The following is a 20294-nucleotide window of genomic DNA, read 5'->3' on the forward strand; positions in this document are numbered from 1 at the left end:
TGTGCTAGAAAGGACCCCAAGCTAAGCTTACATGTTGTTCCTTATTCGCCATTGACTGTTTCAGTTAGAGCAAGCTTAACATATTTGCACCTTGTCAGCCATCAGCGCTAACCACTTACTGTGTCTGAAGGGACTAGTACTGCTCACTGCATGAACATATACATTTGTTGGCAAACTTTTCCAAAAATGCTCATTGCAACTCAGATTTCCTGGATACGAGGTCTCTTACTGGTTACCCATGTAGTAAAAATGTCAGGGCTTAAACTAGTATATTACTTCAAATCCTTGTGCTGATGTCAGCTTAGTTGTTTCTGCCACTGGATGGCAACATGATAAAAATATCCCAGCACTGCACCAATAGGTTCAATGGAGCAAATCTGAAATAAATGTGACGAATTGCTTCCATTACATGCAATACCCTGAATGACTCACTCAACCACCCTCGGATTGTTTAGAACATTTTAAATATGGATACTACTTATTCATTAACACACTGCATCTGTTAAGCTCAAACTTTAATTAAAAAAATATTTTACTGCTGATACCATACACTCCTACCATGTATTCATTAGTCAATGGGGATATCCAACAAGGAAAACCATTATGTACTGTAGTGTAAAAGCATCAAGACATGTTTTCAATATAGAAATCCCCGTTAGGATAATGCTAACTGAATCATCCTGTACCAGTCCCGCAGTAGCTGTAGTTCACTAGCATGGTTATGTGGGGCTGTCCTCACAAGGGCCAGGGTAAGTCACTGAAGTCTACAGGGCCACCGAGGCCTGCATCAGCCTCTAGGAGACTCATGATCACAGCCATGGCTGCCTCGTCATTACTGGGGCTGCTGGAGCCTGGTTCGTCAATGCTGAGGTGCGAGTTGTCACCTGGAGGGGTGTTGAAGGAAAATGCTGTAGTCAGTCACACTTTTTTTTATACGGTTTTGGTTTTACTTAATGGGCAGGATTCAGTGTTTGAAATTCTTAGAACATGTTACCTTTGTGTGCACAGCTACTTACTCATAATAGACTGGTTGGAGTATGGGTATCCAATGGTGTCGGGTCCTGGTAGCGTCCCTGCCAACGGAAGGTCTGGCGTTCCATTTTGAATCTGCCAGAACAAATAGGTCAGTGGTGGTCTACATAAAAGATCAGCTTTCAACCACAGGACACAGGCCTAACTAAGGAAGCAACAGACAATACTGGATCAAGCACAAGATCCACCCAATTAAAAATCAGTGCCAGACAGTGCAATTGAAAAAAATTAAAAGTAATCTTTCAACCATCCCAATATTCTTTATCGTGTCTCCCTCAGACTCACTTGCTTGCCCCCTGGAGAGCAGTCTGGAGGAGGGGTGCTGATGTTCAGGGGGCTAGAGCCACAGCTGGAGGGGGTCGAGCCTCGGGTCCTGGCAGAGAGAAGAACAGACAACGCCATTAGACTAGGGCTCTGAGACAGTGTGAACAATTCAGCTGATAAACCTTCTGCTCCAGGTAATTCATCATAGCTGACATAGCCCAACTGAACAGACTCATTTGCAAAGCCCGTCACTTTTTTGATAAAGGGTGCATAAATATCAGAGCAGGGAATTTGCCCGCGAAGGGATGTGTACAGAAAAGTAAATCACCGAACAAGATGGTCTGGGTGTTATTCTTTTGGTTCTACAGCTATTAACCTGTCATCCATTTTCTGCCTTCACTCTCTCCATCTCTCACCTCTGAGTCTCCATCACCTCCTCTGCGATCATGCGACCGATCTTACCGGCACCTGCACGTGTTCCCCCGGGGATGCCTGGCACCGTCTGAAGGGCCCGTCTCCCTCCACCTGCAATCAAGCATATCAATCACACTGACTGCTCCTAGACTGACTGACAGATCATTACATTTGATCCAACGCTCCTATAGTCTTGCTACAAGATCAGATGTTTTGTCATTTCGTACACGTAGATACAGTACATTTAATCAAAGAAAGCTATTCATTATAGCATGCATCTTTGCGTACAGAGAGAATCAGCTGACAAATCTCAGATCTTGTTCCAAAGCCCTAAAGGAAGCCCCTCTGATATGTAGAAAAGCATGCCTTCTTTCGCATCACTCAATAAATGTCACCTTCTGACGTCAGCACACTGTCCATAGAGGCAGTGGGAGAGACGGCAGACTGAGGATAGCTGGAGTCTGCACCATCCAGCATACTGCACCTAGAGATGGAGTCACACAGCAACATCAGGACCAGTTTCAAGTACAAAAACAGTACATCCACGTACTGCCAGTTAGCTCTAATACAATCAATGGAGCCCCAATGATACATGAACAGTTAAGAGTATTTTTTCCAATGTAAACTTCGTCATAAATAGGGCGGTAGAGAGAAGGGTGACTTACGAGACCACTGTGTTTGTGGAGACGATGTACTCCACCTCTTTGGTCCAGGGATTCATGAAACTGAACCAGCGGCTTCGCAGAGTGATGAAGGAGCCATCTTTAATCTTGAACTTATAACAGTTTGTGTTGATCTTTTCTCTCATCTGAAGCACTGTTAAAAACACAAGATACCCAGGATGTAAGATCACAGAACAAAATGTGGTGACTAAATATAGTAAGATGTAAATCACAAATTAATGTTGTCACGTCAGACAGTTGATCCAATACCTTGTCTGTGACATTCTGCCAGGTGGCCAATATCATCCTGATGGAAATACTCGTAGAAAGAGGTGCCAAGAAGCTCCTGGGGTAAGTATGCAAGAATGGCTGTGGCCCTGAATAGAGAGGAAAGATAGAGTTTCTTATCTGTGCTGTTCTTTGTTTTTGAGAAGAGAACACTGAAGAGCCTTTAAAATGGCACCGGAGCATTTACTATGAACATTAATCAGTTCACAGACATTTTTATGATAATTTAAACTATCGCCATGAGTAATAATGGCCTGTGAGGTGTCAAGCTGTGACCAGGAGATTAATTCATAAAATATACAGAGGCTGAAATCTGCCTTGACGTGCCTATGTACACAGGCTAATTTTGGGTGAAGGGTGGTTGAAGGGGAGAAATTTACAGACGATTTGTTGCCTCTTCACATATTAGTTTAAACCATACTTCTAGAATGTGTTTTCTTGGCCAACTTGATGAACAACTAGCTCACATCTAATCCTAAACCAACAATGTCATAGTAAAATGAAGTTATAAGCTCCATCATCATACCTCTGGTCAACAAAGACAAACTTCCCGTCGATGGCGTGGCGGGAGACGTAGTCGGTGGGTTTGACGCGGATGTCCTCGTGGGAGGGCTGGGGGACGATGTGGGGATGCAGCCGGCCGATGGCCACCAGGCAGCTGAGGTTACAGCCCTCGTTGTCGGGCTCGTTGTCATCGTCCAGGCCCATCTTGGTGGGCGGCCAGCTCTTCAGGTAGCCAGTACTGTGGATCGTGCAGAAGCTCTTGCGGTCGGCTGTAGGTAGAAAAATAAACATTGTAAATATATTTCCTCCCATACAATGGTTCTGTTTACGGGTGGTCCATGACTTTAAGTCAAGTCTAAATGACTGATTTAATGACAAAACCACAAGCTAAGCAAACAAGTAAAACCAGCCATCTGAAATCAGTGGTAGATAAAATATTCATAAGCACTGAAATATTCAATGAGGGCTTCGCTGGACATTTGCATGTCGTGTTGCATAACCTGCACAGCTTTGCTTACTAAATGGTTTTAAATTGCAGCACATTTTAAAAGAGATTGAAGAGGTTTTGTATACTTTTAAGCCAGTAGTTCTGAAAGTACCACTCAAGAGTACTAAAAGGGTGCCGAAAACTGTGCACAATTCTGTACGTCATCACGTCATGTTGTCTTTAGTGTTTTGATGCTTTTACACTACATAATGGTTTTCCTTGTTGGATATCCCCATTGACAACTGTATCAAACAGTATGTAATGAATACATGGTAGGAGTGTATTGTATAAGCAGTAAAATATATTTTTTAATCAAATTATTTGTTTTTGATAGTATCTATTCTCCAAGACTTTGAGCTTAACAGATTCAGTGTGTTAATGATGCTAATGAATTTCGACTCCCAGGGTGCAATGCTCCGCCCAGGGCTACTGGCTGGCTACTGCTAGAAAGCCCAGACAAACGCAAAGTAGTCTAAATATATTGTGGTCATAGCTAAGTTATGAATGCAGTTCACATTACTTTTGGGTTGTTATCATATTATAATGCTCACATGAATGTCATGCTGAATATACGTTCATGCCATTGTCACTCAATAATTCCAATTTAGTTGCTAGAAGATTAACGTAGCTTTTTTAATGTTTTGGAACTAAACCGCCCTTGCACCGCACTGCTTTGTAACACCTTTTGCCTAGTGGTTTCGGTGGGCTGGTCCTAATCATCTGCTCTCTAAGCAAAATATTCCCATAGTTTGCTTCTGGAGCCAGTTTAGTCAACAAGCTGTGGGCGTGAAGGTATGATATTTTCGTTAGAAGCCATGCTGTTGCCATTTTCTCTCCTCTCGCTTGCTTCTCAAAAGTGTCTCGTGCTCAGTGTTGCCAACTAATTTTCAGGTTAAGTTGCTAGAGGCAGGTTGATTTGTTGCTAAATGGTGTTGTGATGTCATTGCGTGATTATTACGTAGAATACACAATAACGTTACTCAAATTGACTGGCCATCTCAGCGAAAAATATGATTTGACATTTGTTCAGGTACAGACTCCCACTCTTTTCTGTTCTTCTGGCTGTACAATTTTGATTGAGACATGTTGATTGATGTTGTAAGTTCTGTTCAAGATCAAACATTCGTGACCAACTACATTCATTGGGTTTGCCTCGTCGCACCCGTACTACTGCTGCTGCAGTCAGCCAACAATGATTTGCAATTTTCTGAAATTGCTGCTGGCCTGCTGCTGCCTGGGCACGAGCTGAGCGCCTGCTGCTGACGTCACGCACAATGCACTTTTGCAGCCAGGCACGTGTGTTGTGACCGAGTGTGTGACAGAAAAAAATAGTTTTTGTGTCATTTAGAGGGAAAATGCGTGCATTTTAGCATTTGCGTCACCTTTCAAAAGTTGCTAAAAGTTCAAAATCATTTTCCCCCCCCCCCTAAATTTGTTTCTAGGTGCCGTTTGAAAAAAAGTTGCCAGGGTAGTCTGAAAAGTTGCTAAATCTAGCAACAAAATTGCTAAATTGGCATCACTGCTCGCGCTGTGTCAGCTGCATGCATAAGTAGCCTGGCTAGCTTACAAACAGTGGCGGAAAAAGTACCCTATTGTTACACTTGAGTAAAAGATACCTTAATAGAAAATGACTCAAGTAAACGTGAAAGTCACCCAGTATAAATAATTTCAAATTGCTTATATTAATTCATTTATGGAAAGCCAGGGGCATGCTCCAACACTTAGACAGAATTTAGAAACTAAGCATCTGTTTAGTGATTCCGGCAGAGTGGAGGCAATAGCGATGACCAGGGATGTTCTCTTGATAAGTGTGTGATTTAGACTAGACTATTTTCCTGTCCTGCTAAGCATTCAAAATGTAACAAGTACTTTTGGGTGTCAGGGAAAATGTATGGAGTAAAAAGTACATCATTTTCTGTAGGAATGTTGTGAAGTAAAAGTTGTAAAAAATACAAATAGTAAAGTACAGATACCCCCCAAAAGTACCTAAGTAGTACTTCAAAGTATTTTTACGCCACTGCTTACAACTGCCTCCTTGAGAAGACTCCAACAAATTACTAGAGACTCGATCCTCTCAATCCGTATGTGACGTGAGACTTGACAGAAGTACCAAAAATGATATTACCGAACCGTTTCATGTTCTAGTATCAAAAAAGTAACAAAAAGTTTCACTACAGGGTGCAACACTATACTAACACAGTACACCAGTGACACCATTTACGATATACAGGTTGTGAGCATAGTGTTTCTGATCTGGCTGACAATGAATTATCTTCTAATGTATGTCTGGCTTCAGTGCACATCATTTTCTTCTTGGTTTCCAGAGATACGCGTTGAAAGAGAAATTAAACTACTACCGATGTCTAATAGATCTAACTATCCCTGCTCCACGTGACAGGAACGAGCGCGTAGATCTTTGCATTCTAACCTGGCATCATTTAGTGCACATCATTTTTTGCCTTTCCTCGGCTGGGAGAGGACTGCAGATGGTTTAGTTTGCATGTATAAGCCATACATTGACATGTCGAGTCCAAAACGAGAGGTTTAAAAAAAAAAAATGAGGTAGTTTAAAAACCTCAATAGTTTCACTTGAAGTTCTAAAATAAGCATATTGTTTATTAGCCAAGCCACTTGGTACATAGAGAAGCATACATCCTGTACTCTAATTGTAATGCTAGTATGATGATAATAATCTGTGATGCCAGGTTTATAAGTACCGAAATAAAGGTATCAGGGAAGGAGGCCGGCCTAGATCTTGAGATGGGTACCTTTCTTTTTGGAGCAGGTGGAGGGGAAGTCCTTGTCCTCTGTTTTGACGTAGGGCCGGTTACACTTCATTCGGCAGAAGAACGAGCGTCTGGCCCCGGAGCACAGTCGAGATGGCCCAGGGGTGATGTCTGTCTTAACTGGTAGACCGGCTGAGGGAGAACAATTACGTCTGCTGAACATTGTGAGCTAATCATTCCCAATAACGTGTATATAATGTTAAAAGCATTATAATCTTATATGCAATGATGTTTATATACTTAATATCGCAGGTAAACTGCCAGGTAATTGGCATACAGTATTTAATGAGACAATGCTGTATTGACTTTTTCACCCCGTGTCAGACTACTTTCCTGACTTGACCTGCCCTTATGAGGACAGGGTCTGACATGACAGGAGGGAGAGTTTACTTTTGGCATCAATGAGCCGCTCCCGAGGTGCTGTATCTGATGACGACAGTTGCTCCTTGACTTTGGCGATGTCTTTAGGATGCAGGTAATCAAACAGACTCTGGCCAATTAGGTCATTCTGAGGAAAGGGAGATTTCCAAAGTCAATTAGCATTTGTGAGCTCAGATTTGGTCTGGTATAGTACAACATGAATTACAGTATAACAGTAGGACATTTGACAGGAATGGAGACGTGCCTGGCAATAGTTGAGGATCTTGTAAACTGACTCCGAGACAAAAAGGATCTTCCCACGATCACATCCAACAACAAACAGAAAGCCGTCAGCAGCCTAAAGGAAGACACACAAAACATTGAGGCTTGTGTCGTCAGGCTCACCCAGAGAGCAACTTAGCAAAGGAGTTAAAGGGCTTGAACCTACCCTCAATATTAAGTGCTTCAGTTCATCATCGGACAGGAAAGACGGCTTGTAGTTCGCCTCTGTGTAAGGGTTTGCTGCTCCTGTAGAAAAACACAAACAATTGTCATTGAATTCTCAAGTCACAACTTCTCCCTCCTCTTTGATGTCCAGTGATAATTTGCCTGCTGTCTCTGTCTCCATCGCACCTCTTAATGTCTTCATATGCTGGACAGCCATGCGTAGGACCGTGAGTTTGTCCAGCTTGCGGGACATAACGTTGCAGGTAGGGACTAGTGCCGCCAGCTCGTCTATGAAGCAGTTCATCTTGTCCCTGCGCCGCTTCTCAATCTGACTGTGTGCCTCCCTATTGGCAGTGTAGCAGTAAGCAAACAGTCAGAACAACTCCTAGTCCTTCTGTTACACAGTGCAATCTATAGACTACATAAAGTGCCTATTCATCAATGGGACACAAAGCTTTCTCTGTCTCTAATAATAATAAAAAGGAGCATTCAATTCACCCTGCAAGAGAGATTAGAATATATTTGATCCTGGAGTTCAACCGCTTGCCAGGTCACTAGAAACACCATGCGTAGCTGCCGACAGAGACTTTTAAAAGTGAACCATGAGGATTCAGGAATGAGTCTGGGTACCTGGCATTTTTTATCCGGCCCTGGTGATCACCACACTCCCTGGAAGAAGGGGGAAAAAGGAGACACGTTTTAGTGGAAACTGTCTTGCACCAATCCCACAACATGGGTCCTGTTACAATAACAACCCCTTATGTGTCTGCATCCCATTCACCACTGGTCCACATAGGTTATGTAAATGGTACAAGTCCATACACAGCCCTATACTATCTCAACATCTATGCCTCCCCTGTACAATATAGAACCAGTTACATGTAATAAATAAAATAAATAAGCCTCACTGTAGGGTAATTCATGCCTTTTGCTGCAAAAATTCTCACCTAAGTTTATCCTTGTCTGTATCCACATTGCTATCGCTGTGGAAGTTAATCGGATGCCATCATCAACCCTTCCTAGCAATAGTTCTGTCTACAAGTCCTGTTTCCAAACCTTTAATATTCAAAGTATTTATCCAAAACAGCTAACTGCAACCAAAGGTAAAAAATGAAACATACTTACTCGAAAGAAAATCCATCAATTCTGCAAAGAAAATAATGCGTTAATCATTCCGTTGTCAGATGAATGTGGATCAATGACAGATTGCAGGAAAACTACTGAGCAGACATACAAATTAGTCAATATAGCACAATACCCTAAAATATTTATTTTTGCAGATTGCCTGCTATATTTCAGAGAAAATGTGCAAAGTAAGTGGGTTGGGTTAATTATTAATTCATAGCTTTAGAATTCAGTGAACCCATCATCTCCAGCACTGACTGTGGTGGGAGACTGCACAGGGACTGAGTGGGCCACAGTGTGGTGATGGGGATGCTTACTGGTAGTCGGAGGTGCTGCCCTTTCTCTTGCGGGTGTAGTCCATGCCTGGGGTGTTGACGGAGCTGCTGATCAGGTCGCTGGAGCTGGGGGACATGAACTCATTCATTGTAGAGGTAATGTCCATTCTTTGGTCTGCCATTAGATCATCTGAAACAGAAATATGAATTGGAGTTACTAACTTGTACTATTTTGAGGAAGGATCATTCAAATGGAATTCAAGAAAAATGCCGGACAAAGCAAGGCACAAAAGGGATCTCGCTCACCACAAATGTTCATTACAGCTTCTGGAATTTCCTTCCATCCATTTGCAATTGCTCTGGATGAAAAAAAAGTGTATACCGTAAAACTTTAATAGCTGAACATTGGCACACATTTCAGCAAATAAAATGCCTGTTTCAAATAAAACTCAGGTTCTAAATGAATTGTTTACGAGGTTACCATCGACACGTCTGATATTCCCACAGTCATATGCATTAAAAACTTTATTTTATTCTGTCATCATTGCTAGCCATAGTGCCACTAAAAAGAAAACGTCAAATTTATGGTGCTGAAGTGCAAAATCTGGGGTGTATATGATAGGCAACCTAGTCTTTGCAAGTTTGATCTGGGATGGATTTGTTATTACACTTTACAAAAATATAAAAACGCAACTTTTACTGGGGACAGGGGGGTGACATGAACCCCCACATTCAGAAATGCCCCCCCCCCCCCCAAGAAATGTCCCCCAAGTTATATCATTGCGCTACAAAGTACACCAGCATCGGTGTACTTTAGGACCATGCGGACGCCTCAGAGCGGTCAGGTAGGCTGTTTGGTGGTTTCAGCCACAGCGAGTGCGAACAGGTGAGGGCTTTGTGTGTTGTGCTTTTTCTCTGAGTTGTAAAAGCAAGCAGAGCAGAAACTGGCTACTCTTTATTTGACTGATGTAGCTGGCAAGGTAAATGCTGTTTGACTTAACAGAAAAAAAGCATTTATTCCCAGTGCTGAGCTAGTAGTGTAACTGACATGTAACGTTAGCTAGAGTTTCATCCCCTCGACTGAAGTTCTGTCTGTAGTGAATGAGCTAACTAGCAGCTACCACAGCCAGTTCAGCTCTAGCTAGTCTCTAGATATCCATCAGGTAGGAGTGCCTGTTTGTACCCTTTGTTTTGTCCCGTTTTAACAGAAGTAAATTAGCTTGGCTCGTTTTTGCCAGTTGATGTACCATTAAAAAGCTAGCCAAAAGTTAGATGTTATTTTTGCCCTAATAAAAGTCAGTATAGCAATGTAACATTGATTTGTCCGTTTCCCTACTTTTCACACGGACAAGGTATAAAACAGCTCCACAGGCTTCATTGTCATGGTGCATTCAGTACACAACACTAAATACAGTATGTTCATGTCTTAGCAGGATCAGGTGGTGACAGGTGTCAAAGCAGGGTCAGACAGCCAGGGAAGACCAGTCTATGGAGCCCAGGTGAATTTTGCAGTATATTATAACAATCAGTGAATGGATACAAAGTTCCATCTTGAGTTTATGACAGGCTACAGTCTGGGAATAATGGTCAATTCAGTAAATGAACCATTGATTCTGTTCTTGGATAATATAATGTATAAATCTACACCAAGGCAATTCTTTGTCATGCCTCCTCTGAGCAGGATCAGATGGTGACAGGGGTCTCAGCAGGTCAGGCAAACAGGAAAAACCAGTCTGACAGCACTGAGGTGAACTTTCGCATATACAACACTTTATTCTATCTGTGCAACAAACACTGAACACGCCAGAAGCTTCAAAGAATGAAAAACCTCTAAAATCAAACTGTATCATTGGCTTTTCCCAATGACACAAAACATGTAAAACCAACAGTCTGCCGTACTGTTGGTTGTCACTCTGGTCTTGGCCTAACACACCTGAAACCAAAGAATGTTCCTGTGGCAGGTGGACTTAAAAATCTACCAGCCATTCAGATTTTTTTACCAGTCAAAACATTTTTTTCCCCTGCAACACACACACAAAAAAAAAAAAAATGGATGAGCATGCTTTGTAATGTTTCTAAAACAATAAATGTGTTACTAGAAGTAATGTGGTATATTGTTTAAGTTCATTTCATTTTTTTGTGACCTCAAGTCTTTTAGCCAAAATATCAGATGAAGCAACATTTTCACCTGCCCCTTTAAGGGCGGGAGGTTACCATGGTAATGTGACTCGAGTCATGTTTGTGCCTGTGAGATTGAGTCTGACTAGTAGCAGCGGTCTTCTCTTCCCTAGCAGTTGAATCTCAAACATTGAAAAACAACCTAGCTTGTGAACAAAACAATGTAAATAGCCAAGAAACACAAGGACAAAGTCTCACTTCAGCAGAATTTTGTTTAAAGTAAATTTGATAAACATATGCCTGCACCTCTAAAAATGAATCTTTCACTCAGATCTTCATGTGCGCAAAGCCCCCAGCCAGGGATGCAGCGCGAGGTGGGATAGGCTCCATAAGATTCGTTGTTCTTTGACTGTGCGATTAAATTTACCAGCTATGAAACAAAAACGGCAGAAGCTTTGAAACAGCTATAAAATGTGATCATACTTGACTATTTATATTCACAAAGGCGAGTGAAATGCTTGCACTGTGGAGCCGTGAACACCAGCCAACGTGACTAGTGAAATAGACATCTTACCCACCAATGTCAAAAGCGACACACATTTGGCAGGTGGTGGGTGTTCATTTTAGGCCCTAAACATATGCTATTCTTATTTACAATAAAAGTTACCCCAAAATGGTCATATTAGGTTGTGTAGAAATGCAGGAAATGAGCTTTACATGCCCCAAAAATTCTGAGGGAGGACCACCAGATCCCCCGCCAGGTTATGACTCCTCCGAACTTCTAAAACCAAAGTTGCACCCCTGCACCCCAACTTCAAAGATTTTGCCGAGTTACAGTTCATAAGGAAAATCAGTAAATTGAAAGAAATTCAATAGGCTCTAACCATGGGATTTCACATGACTGGGAATACAGATATGCATCTGCTGGTCAAAGATACCTTAAAAAGAAATTCACACAAGGTAGGGGCGTGGATCAGAAACCCAGTCAGTATCTGGTGTGGCCACCCTTTGCCTCATGCAGCGCAACATCTTCGCATAGTTAATTTTATTGTACTTCTTACCCATTTTTCTCCCCAATTTCGGGATATCCAATTCGAACTTAGTCTTGTCCGTAGGGGAGTTACATCGATGGGACTCGGGAGAGCCAAAGGTCGAGCGCAATGCTTCACAGAGTTGATCAGGCTGTTGATTGTGGCCTGTGGAATGTTGTCCCATTCCTCTTCAATGGCTGTGCGAAGTTGCTGGTTATTGGCAGGAACTGGAAAACGCTGTCGTACACATCAATCCAAAGCATCCCAAACATGCTCAATGGGTGACATGTCTGGTGAGTATTTAGACAATGGAACAACAGATTTTCAGCTTCCAGGAATTGTGTACAGATCCTTGCGGCATGGGGCCGTGCATTATCATGCTGAAACATGAGGTGATGGCAGCGGATGAATGGCACAACAATGGGCCTCAGGATCATGTCACAGTATCTCTGTGCATTCAAATTGTCATCGATAAAATGCAATTGTATTTGCTGTCCGTAGCTTATGCATGCCCAACCATAACCCCACTATCACCATGGGGCACTCTGTTCACAACGTTGACGTCAGCAAACCGCTCGCCCACACGACGCCATACACCCGGTACAGTTGAAACTGGGATTAATCCGTGAAGAGCACTTCTCCAGCATGCCAGTGGCCATCGAAGGTGAGCATTTGCCCACTGAAGTCGGTTAAGACACTCTTAAGGACGACAAGCTTCCCTGAGACTGTTTGACAGTTTGTGTAGAAATCCTTCGGTTGTGAAAACCTAGTTTCATCAGCTGTCCGGGGAGCTAGTCTCAGATGATCCCGCAGGTGAAGAAGCCGGATGTGAAGGTCCTAGGCTGGCGTGGTTACACTTGGTCTGCAGTTGTGAGGTTGGTTGGAATTACTGCCAAATTCTCAAAAATCGACATTGGAGGTGGCTTATGGTAGAGAAATTAACATTCAATTCTCTGGCAACAGCTCTGGTGGACATTTCTGCAGTCAGCATGCCAATTGCACTCTCCACCAAAACTTGAGACATATGTGGCATTGTGTTGTGTGACAAAACTGCACATTTTAGAGTGGCCTTTTATTGTTCCTAGCACAAGGCGCACCTGTGTAATGATCATGCAGTTTAATCAGCTTCTTGATATGCCACACCTGTCATGTGGATGGATTATCTTGGCAAAGGAGAAATGCTCACTAATAGGGATGTAAACAAATTTGAGAGAAATAAGCTTTCTGTGCGCATCTAACATTTCTGGGATCTTTTATTTCAGCTCATGAAACATCGGGCCAACACGTTATATTTTTGTTCAGTGTATAATGTTTATAGTGGTCATAACGGTCACAAACAGTGTGGGAGTCTTCTACATTTTATTGAGCAAAAGCTGTGTGCATTAGGGAAATAGACACCTGGCTCTAATAGAATCCGGTCTCTAATAAGCGTTGGTTGTATTGATTAAAGTAAATAAATGCACGGGCTATTAATTTAAGCTTTACGGTATGTTAATTCTAAATCATAGCTCATCTTTTTACATTTCATTGCTTCAAACAATTAAGTCAAGTTTGCCGTCCTTGTGAGAATAAAGAGTGAATTTTACACTGTGCGCATGCACGCACACACACACGGGCTCTGCTACAGACTAGACTGGTTGCCAGGATACCGCAAGAAAAAAATGCCATCTAGGACATGTCTGGATTACTAATGGATCTCAGAGGGTAAAGAATGGACAGTGAAGGGCCATTGTCTGACTGCATCAAAATAAATCCAATGGCGGTCGCCTTTTTATCAAAAACGGGCCTACAGTGCGTTCTGCATCCTAACAAACCTCAAATGTACATCATACCTCACCTAAACTGACCCACCTAGCACCTTTCAACACATCAGTGGCACTTATGCAACTCTAACAAAGTGTTGAGTCAGTATATAAAAGCAAACAGAGGCCCGGCCAAAGCTCATCATCTCGGCTTCTGTCCTCAACCAGGGGAGTGCTCTAATCACACCACAGGGCTATTGACCGATTAACCTACCTACGAGGCTGCCTCAATCAGGTTCAAAAAGGTATCTTAAGGACAACGTGTGCTTGTGTGTAATCTTCTCATCACCGTCTGTCAGGTGATCTAAGGATGACTCGTTGGGTGGCGAGTTCCAAGCCTCTGCTAGTGAGTGTTTACTTAGTTTGAGATGGGGGGGGGAGATGCCTCCTGGTTGGTTCGTCTGATATTCCTTCTCTGAGACACTGAGCTATGTGCTCTACCTGTACAGAGAAGAGGACTGTCAGATGTGGTCTGACTACGGCAGTAATCCTAACATCCTAGGTTACACATCACAGAAACTCATGCAATACTATGTTGGAAAATCAAGGACAGTAACATAGAAGCAATTTCACAGTAAAAAAACAAAAATGCCCCCTATTTCATATTAAAATCACATATGTATAATATGGATATTTAGGCTATCATTAAAATCAGAAGTGTTGCAGAGCATAGGCATACTGTTGATGTAGAATAATATTATGTTAATCTTCCATACTATTCATGGGCCTTTTTGTTAAAAGACTTCAGGCTTGTGAAAGTTATTCCCTCCTGGCCTGAAAAAGCAAAGCACTTCTTGTTAGTCTCTTTTCTGTGAGAGTGGGACAAAGCCCCAGGAAAAACACTGTCATGATCAGCACAACGCGAAGCCCAAAACGGTCAGCTTTGCCCGGCGTAATTTCCCTCCTTTACTTGATTAAAACATAGTCTCTGAGGAGATGGTCTCTGAGGAGATGATCACAGTAAGGCTCCCAGCGCAACTGAGGACAGTGGTTTACTGTATAGCAGTTCCATTACAAAGCTTTTTCCATGGCTTATGGATTTACAACCAACATTCTTGACAGATATCTTGGAAATGATCCATAGTGTCAGGAACATTTCAATAAACTTGTGAGCATATTCAATATCCAAAAAGGCAGTTTGGAGCATTACTTGAATGTAACATTACCAAATTAAGCACTGGCATTCAGACAACGATTAAGATCTAGGAAATATTGGACTCTGCCTATATACAACTCACTGGCAACTGACAAACTTTAGGGAGCCAAAAACCCACCTCCCAAAGTTGTGTCACAAAGCAGCATTGTTGGGTTGGTACAGTACACTAGCTAGCTAGATAGATAGATAGCTAGATAGATAGCTAGCCCACATAGAAAAGAATGTGACATAGAAACACTGGCTTGACGTGCACTGTGAAAGAGGAAATATATAATCCCCTGTTCAACTGCGTGTATAACCCATGACCTGTGAGATGGGGCGGCCGGTAGCCTAGAGGTTAAGAGCATTGGGCCAGTAACCGAAAAGTTCAAATCCCTGAGGCGACTAGGTGAAGAATCTGTCGATGTGCCCTTGAGCAAGGCACTTAACCCTAATTTCTCCAGTAAATCACTTTGGATAAGAGCGTCTGCTCTATGTAAATAGTTTGATTTAAATGTTTACATGCTTTGCAAGAAGAACAATTTCCCTAATAATCCTGTTTACATGGACATCTGAAATCCTGATGGGATACATGCAGAAAAATCACCAATCAAAATAAACGTTCTACCATGTTATTTTTGGGAAGTCTAATTCTGAGTTCGGGCATATAAAAGTTTGTATGTGAACATTTCTATGATGGCTACTTTTCCCCCCGAACTCACGTCACTCGTTAAGGAGGCTTGCACTGCTGGCACATGCCAAATCAAATACACTGCTCAAACTCCGATTAAGCTGGTTAACATGTCCCAGGGTTTCCGTTAGGAAAATGTGGCGCCCCGAACAATGTGACTGGGAAGATTCTAATTTTTTTTATTTTTTTTATTTTTTATCCCATTTTCTCCCCAATTTTCGTGGTATCCAATCGCTAGTAATTACTACCTTGTCTCATCGCTACAACTCCCGTACGGGCTCGGGAGAGACGAAGGTCGAAAGCCATGCGTCCTCCGAAGCACAACCCAACCAGCCGTACTGCTTCTTAACACAGCGCGCCTCCAACCCGGAAGCCAGCCGCACCAATGTGTCGGAGGAAACACCGTGTACCTGGCCCCCTTGGTTGGCGCGCACTGCGCCCGGCCCGCCACAGGAGTCGCTGGAGCGCGATGAGACAAGGATATCCCTACCGGCCAAACCCTCCCTAACCCGGACGACGCTATGCCAATTGTGCGTCGCCCCACGGACCTCCCGGTCGCGGCCGGCTGCGACAGAGCCTGGGCGCGAACCCAGAGACTCTGGTGGCGCAGTTAGCACTGCGATGCAGTGCCCTAGACCACTGCGCCACCCGGGAGGCCCGGAAGATTCTAATTTAACGGCCATTTCAGAAATTAACCCGACCCATATGCATTGGGTGCATAAGCCATTAAGGCGTCCACCTACGGTGCTCAGAATGACAGAAGTCACATTTAGATTATGGTAATGCTCTTAACAGAACATGAAACTCGTGTAATGAAGCAGCCAATAAAACAATTTAAATATTTGTCAAAACGCAATCCGGATGAAAACACCATTCTATACAGAGCACCTGATAATGGTTCCATATGTGACAGAGATTAAAACAAACATTGAGAGGGGGGGGGGGGGGGGTCTAAAGATGCAACAACTGGGCTGGGTTGCTAATATGACTAGGATTGTGCCTTTGGCTTCTGGACAATAAAATAAAGTTGATATGTGTTATGGGAATTTTATGAATAATGACTAAATGATGTATACATTTAACGTAGAATTATAACTAACAGAATTATATCCTGTCTGATGAAGAATGTTTGTCCATAAGAAAGAGGGACTGTTGGTAGGCAAGGAACTGTGGCAGACAACTTGTGACCACTGTGAAACTGATAACAGGGATGGAAGTCTCCCCACCCAGGGAGGGGAGAGACCTTGGGCTTGTAGTAGATTGTATAACAGGTGGCGGACAATGTACGAGAAGAAGACTTGTGAACTATGTTGCCATTGTATCGGAGAGGAGGAGGAACGTTTATGACGAAATGTGAGGTATATAGACCAATGTACCGGAAATGATAAGGAGAACGTTCCCGTAAATAAACATTTGACTATTGTAGACTGGGCCTCTGTCTGTTTTTATTTCTATCAGTATCCTACAAATCCTGATATAGCAGACTGAGTAATTGAATTGAATTGGTTAAAGAACATGAGAACATAATCCTCTTAACAATATGAAAACCAACAGAACAGGAGAGATTGTCAAATAGACCACAATGGGTGACATTCAACAGTGAGTGCAGCACAAAGAAAGCCGTCTCAACTGGATCACTCTGTACAGATGACAGTTGGAGCATCTGCTCTGAGATAACATACATAAAATACTCCGATGACACATCCAATTCTGATTACATGGCCTCCCGGGTGGCGCAGTGGTCTAGGGCACTGCATCGCAGTGCTAGCTGCGCCACCAGAGTCTCTGGGTTCGCGCCCAGGCTCTGTCGCAGCCGGCCGCAACCGGGAGGTCCGTGGGGCGACGCACAATTTGGCATAGCGTCGTCCGGGTTAGGGAGGGTTTGGCCGGTAGGGATATCCTTGTCTCAGTATGTAAAAAATGTAATGAAATGTAAAAATGTATGCACTCTACTGTAAGTCGCTCTGGATAAGAGCGTCTGCTAAATGACTAAAATGTAAAATGTAAATGTACATGATTCAGTTTACAGTGGACGAGTTTGACCTTGGTACAAGGAAAACATCCTATATCTGAATGCCACCAAGACCAAAGAATAGACTTTAGGAAGCAATCAGGTCCGAAATAAATCACCATTGGTGACCAGAGCATAGGTGGAGTACAAGTACCTCGGTACAATAGTTGACAATAAGATGAACATTGGAGCCAACAGTGGGCGAGTGTTATCTAAATGTCAGTCAAGACTGTATTTCCTGCGTAATCTTAGAAGGCTGAATGTCAAATCTGTTTTACAGATGTTTTATTGAACCTATACGATTAGAAAGGTTCAAAAACTATGTAAAACTATGAAAAATATATGTCACATGGAAACCAAACGAGGGTGGTCTATGGTGATAGGTGGGATGGGCTGAGAGTTGGGATGGGCTGAGAGTTGGGATGGGCTGAGAGTTGGGATTAAAAAGTTTATGTTTGGTAATGTATTATTGTTATGTGACAGCTTTATAATAAAGTACCATGTATGTAAAATGTGTATGTATGTGTAGCAGAAAAGCTGTAAAGAAACTAATATATTTGTCCTCCGAAGAGGTGAAGAGTGGTTAAAAAACAATAATAATAATATATATCTTATTTACAATAACGGCCTACCCAGGCCAAACACTAAACCGCACGATGCTTGGCCAATTGTGTGCCGCCCTATGGAACTCCCAATCACGGCCGGTTGTGATACAGCCTGGAATCGAACCAGGGTCTGTAGTGAAGCCTCTAGCACTGAGATGCAGTGTCTTAGACCGCTGCGCCACTCGGGAGCCCCTAAAGAGGTATATACCCTCTAAGAATTTGTATCTGTCATGTGTAAATGTTGCTGTTTATGTTCACTATATAGCTTTATCTTATCCGATTTGCCAAAATATAGTTATTAAATTAAATCTGCTGGCCGTGGTTAATCCCTACCAGATACATGTGAATGCCTTTTCTTTCTTAGATTACTTTCCTTTCCACTGGCTGTGGTTAATCCCTACCACAACCTGTACATGTGAACAACTCCTTTTATTTCTCCAAATTCCTTTCCTTGCTTCATTTCCAAGCTCACCTTCTTTCCCTCATCTAACTTTATTTTCATCTCTAATGACTGTGGTTAAAATATTCTCTGGTACTTTTGTATACTTTTTAGCCAGTAGTTCTGAAAGTAGAGTCCACTGCCAAAAGTGGTCCCCAAAAATTGGAAAGGGAGCAAGGAAAGGGTATAGGAGCTAGGAAAGGAAAGAACACAAGGAAAGGGAAATAAGGATGAGGCAACGAAAAGGAGATATGGAAGGAAAGGAAGCTAGGAAAGGAGGAATGAAAGCTAGGAAAGGAGGAATGAAAGCTAGGAAAGGAGGAATGAAAGGGCACAAGGAAAATTACCTAGGAAATAAAAAGAACAAGAAATGGGAGCTAGGAATTTAGGAAAGGAAGCTAGGAAAAGAGGAAACAAAGGGAGAGAGGAAAGGAATCTAGGAAAGAAAAGCAGTCCACAAGTATGTGGTAGCAATTAACCATGGCCAGTAGAGGAAAGGAAGTTAGCAAAGGAATCTATGACATGAGTGAGGAAAGGAATCTAGGAAAGAGGAATTCACCAGGGTTGGGGTCAATTACAATTGTCATTTAGCAGACACTCTTATCCAATGCAATTTACAGTAGTGAGTGCATACATTTTCACACTTTTTTCTGTGCTGGTCCGCCATGGGAAACGAACCAACATCCCTTCAGTTGCAAGTGCCATGCTTTACCAACTGACCCACATGGGTCAGTTCCATTTAAATTCAGTAAGTACACTAGAATTCAAATTCTCTTGAATGCTTTTCATTTAGGAACATTTTGAATTTGGTTAACTTTTTGAGTTGACTGGAATTGAAATGGAATTCACCCAACCATGGCGTTCACATGTATGTGGTCGAGATTAACCACGGCAAGTAGAGAGGAAATTAAGAAAGAAAGGAATCTAGGAAAGAAAAGGAGTTCACATGTATGTGGTAACCACGGCCAGTAGCTGGCGATAGTATTGGTTTTAGTGACAGGCTAGTTTTAGTCACAGCCTACTGCTGCGGGGCTGCAGCACGATAACGTTACTATTGTATTGGGCTAGCTAGCTAGGTTGCTCACATTACCTAATGCCCCTCTAGAAAATCAGTATGACCAGGAAAAACAAGTCGTTGTTGTGCTAGCTAGCTAACGTTAGCTACCTCCATCGACTATCTAACCAACTAGCCATTTGTCATCACGATATATTGAACATAAAGCATAAGAAAACATGACGTACTTACATTAGATAAATCAGCTAGGCCATCTCCATTCAATGATAGAACCCTCTGTTACAAAAAAACAGTGATATACGGTACTCAGTCTGTGACCTACTTTCTCCCCTCTGTCATGACTGCCGCACTACTAACCTAGTTTTTCCTAACCCAATTGTATAGGAGGACTACACCATATCCTTTTTCTCATCAATCACAAAACGTTTAAGAACAGGAAAAGATGATGGACGTACTGGTTGTCAAATCACAGGGGGCGCATTTGGCATTGCAGCCGATTTTAAACATTGGGCGCGTTTGAGCGAATCATTTTGTTAAGCCGTTGACCATCGTTGGTCACCGCCTTTCAAAGTGTGTTGTATTATGGGGTAAAACAAATATCCGACTTGCACCTAGAAGTCGCATGCATTAACTTTACAAAAACCATGTGATCAAAGTTCATGAAGTTTTGACTGCAGTCGACTGCAAGTTTCTGCAGTTGCTCTTCATCAACTTCATCCTTCATCCCACTTGCATTGTGGGAGGCTCTATTGTCAACCAATCATTAGGGTGTTTCTGTTTGACCCATGCTAACCGAATGTCAC

At 42.5% G+C, this 20294-nt stretch overlaps 1 protein-coding gene across 2 annotated transcripts; it reads right to left on the bottom strand.

Moving 5' to 3' along the window:
- Positions 1-447: 447 nt before the first annotated feature.
- On the bottom strand, positions 448-19904 carry LOC120054119 (aryl hydrocarbon receptor nuclear translocator-like protein 1). 2 transcript variants are annotated; one of them, XM_039001525.1, is made up of 19 exons: positions 19723-19904; positions 13810-14036; positions 8951-9003; positions 8687-8834; positions 8370-8390; positions 7875-7913; positions 7431-7588; positions 7246-7325; positions 7063-7155; positions 6828-6945; positions 6420-6569; positions 3187-3433; positions 2643-2749; positions 2376-2526; positions 2106-2194; positions 1713-1821; positions 1318-1405; positions 1017-1107; positions 448-884 (listed from the first exon to the last, which is right to left on the bottom strand). In XM_039001525.1, exons 3-19 carry the CDS (start codon positions 8961-8963, stop codon positions 736-738), a joined length of 1851 nt encoding a protein of 616 aa, XP_038857453.1. In that variant the 5' UTR covers positions 8964-9003; positions 13810-14036; positions 19723-19904; the 3' UTR covers positions 448-735. The 2 variants fall into 2 exon arrangements, with proteins under 2 accessions (XP_038857453.1, XP_038857452.1); XM_039001524.1 differs by lacking the exon at positions 13810-14036.
- Positions 19905-20294: the final 390 nt, after the last annotated feature.

Source organism: Salvelinus namaycush, chromosome 9, assembly GCF_016432855.1.
Source record: "Salvelinus namaycush isolate Seneca chromosome 9, SaNama_1.0, whole genome shotgun sequence".
In the NCBI taxonomy this organism is placed as follows: Eukaryota; Metazoa; Chordata; class Actinopteri; order Salmoniformes; family Salmonidae; genus Salvelinus; species Salvelinus namaycush.

Bases quoted from the DNA above. Each gene is read 5' to 3' on its own strand.
- LOC120054119 (XM_039001524.1), bottom strand. The intron at 7,589-7,874 runs GTACCCAGACTC...CACTGCCAATAG, and splicing joins GGCCGGATAAAAAATGCCAG to GGAGGCACACAGTCAGATTG. The intron at 6,946-7,062 runs GCACGTCTCCAT...CCCTTTCCTCAG, and splicing joins AGATCCTCAACTATTGCCAG to AATGACCTAATTGGCCAGAG.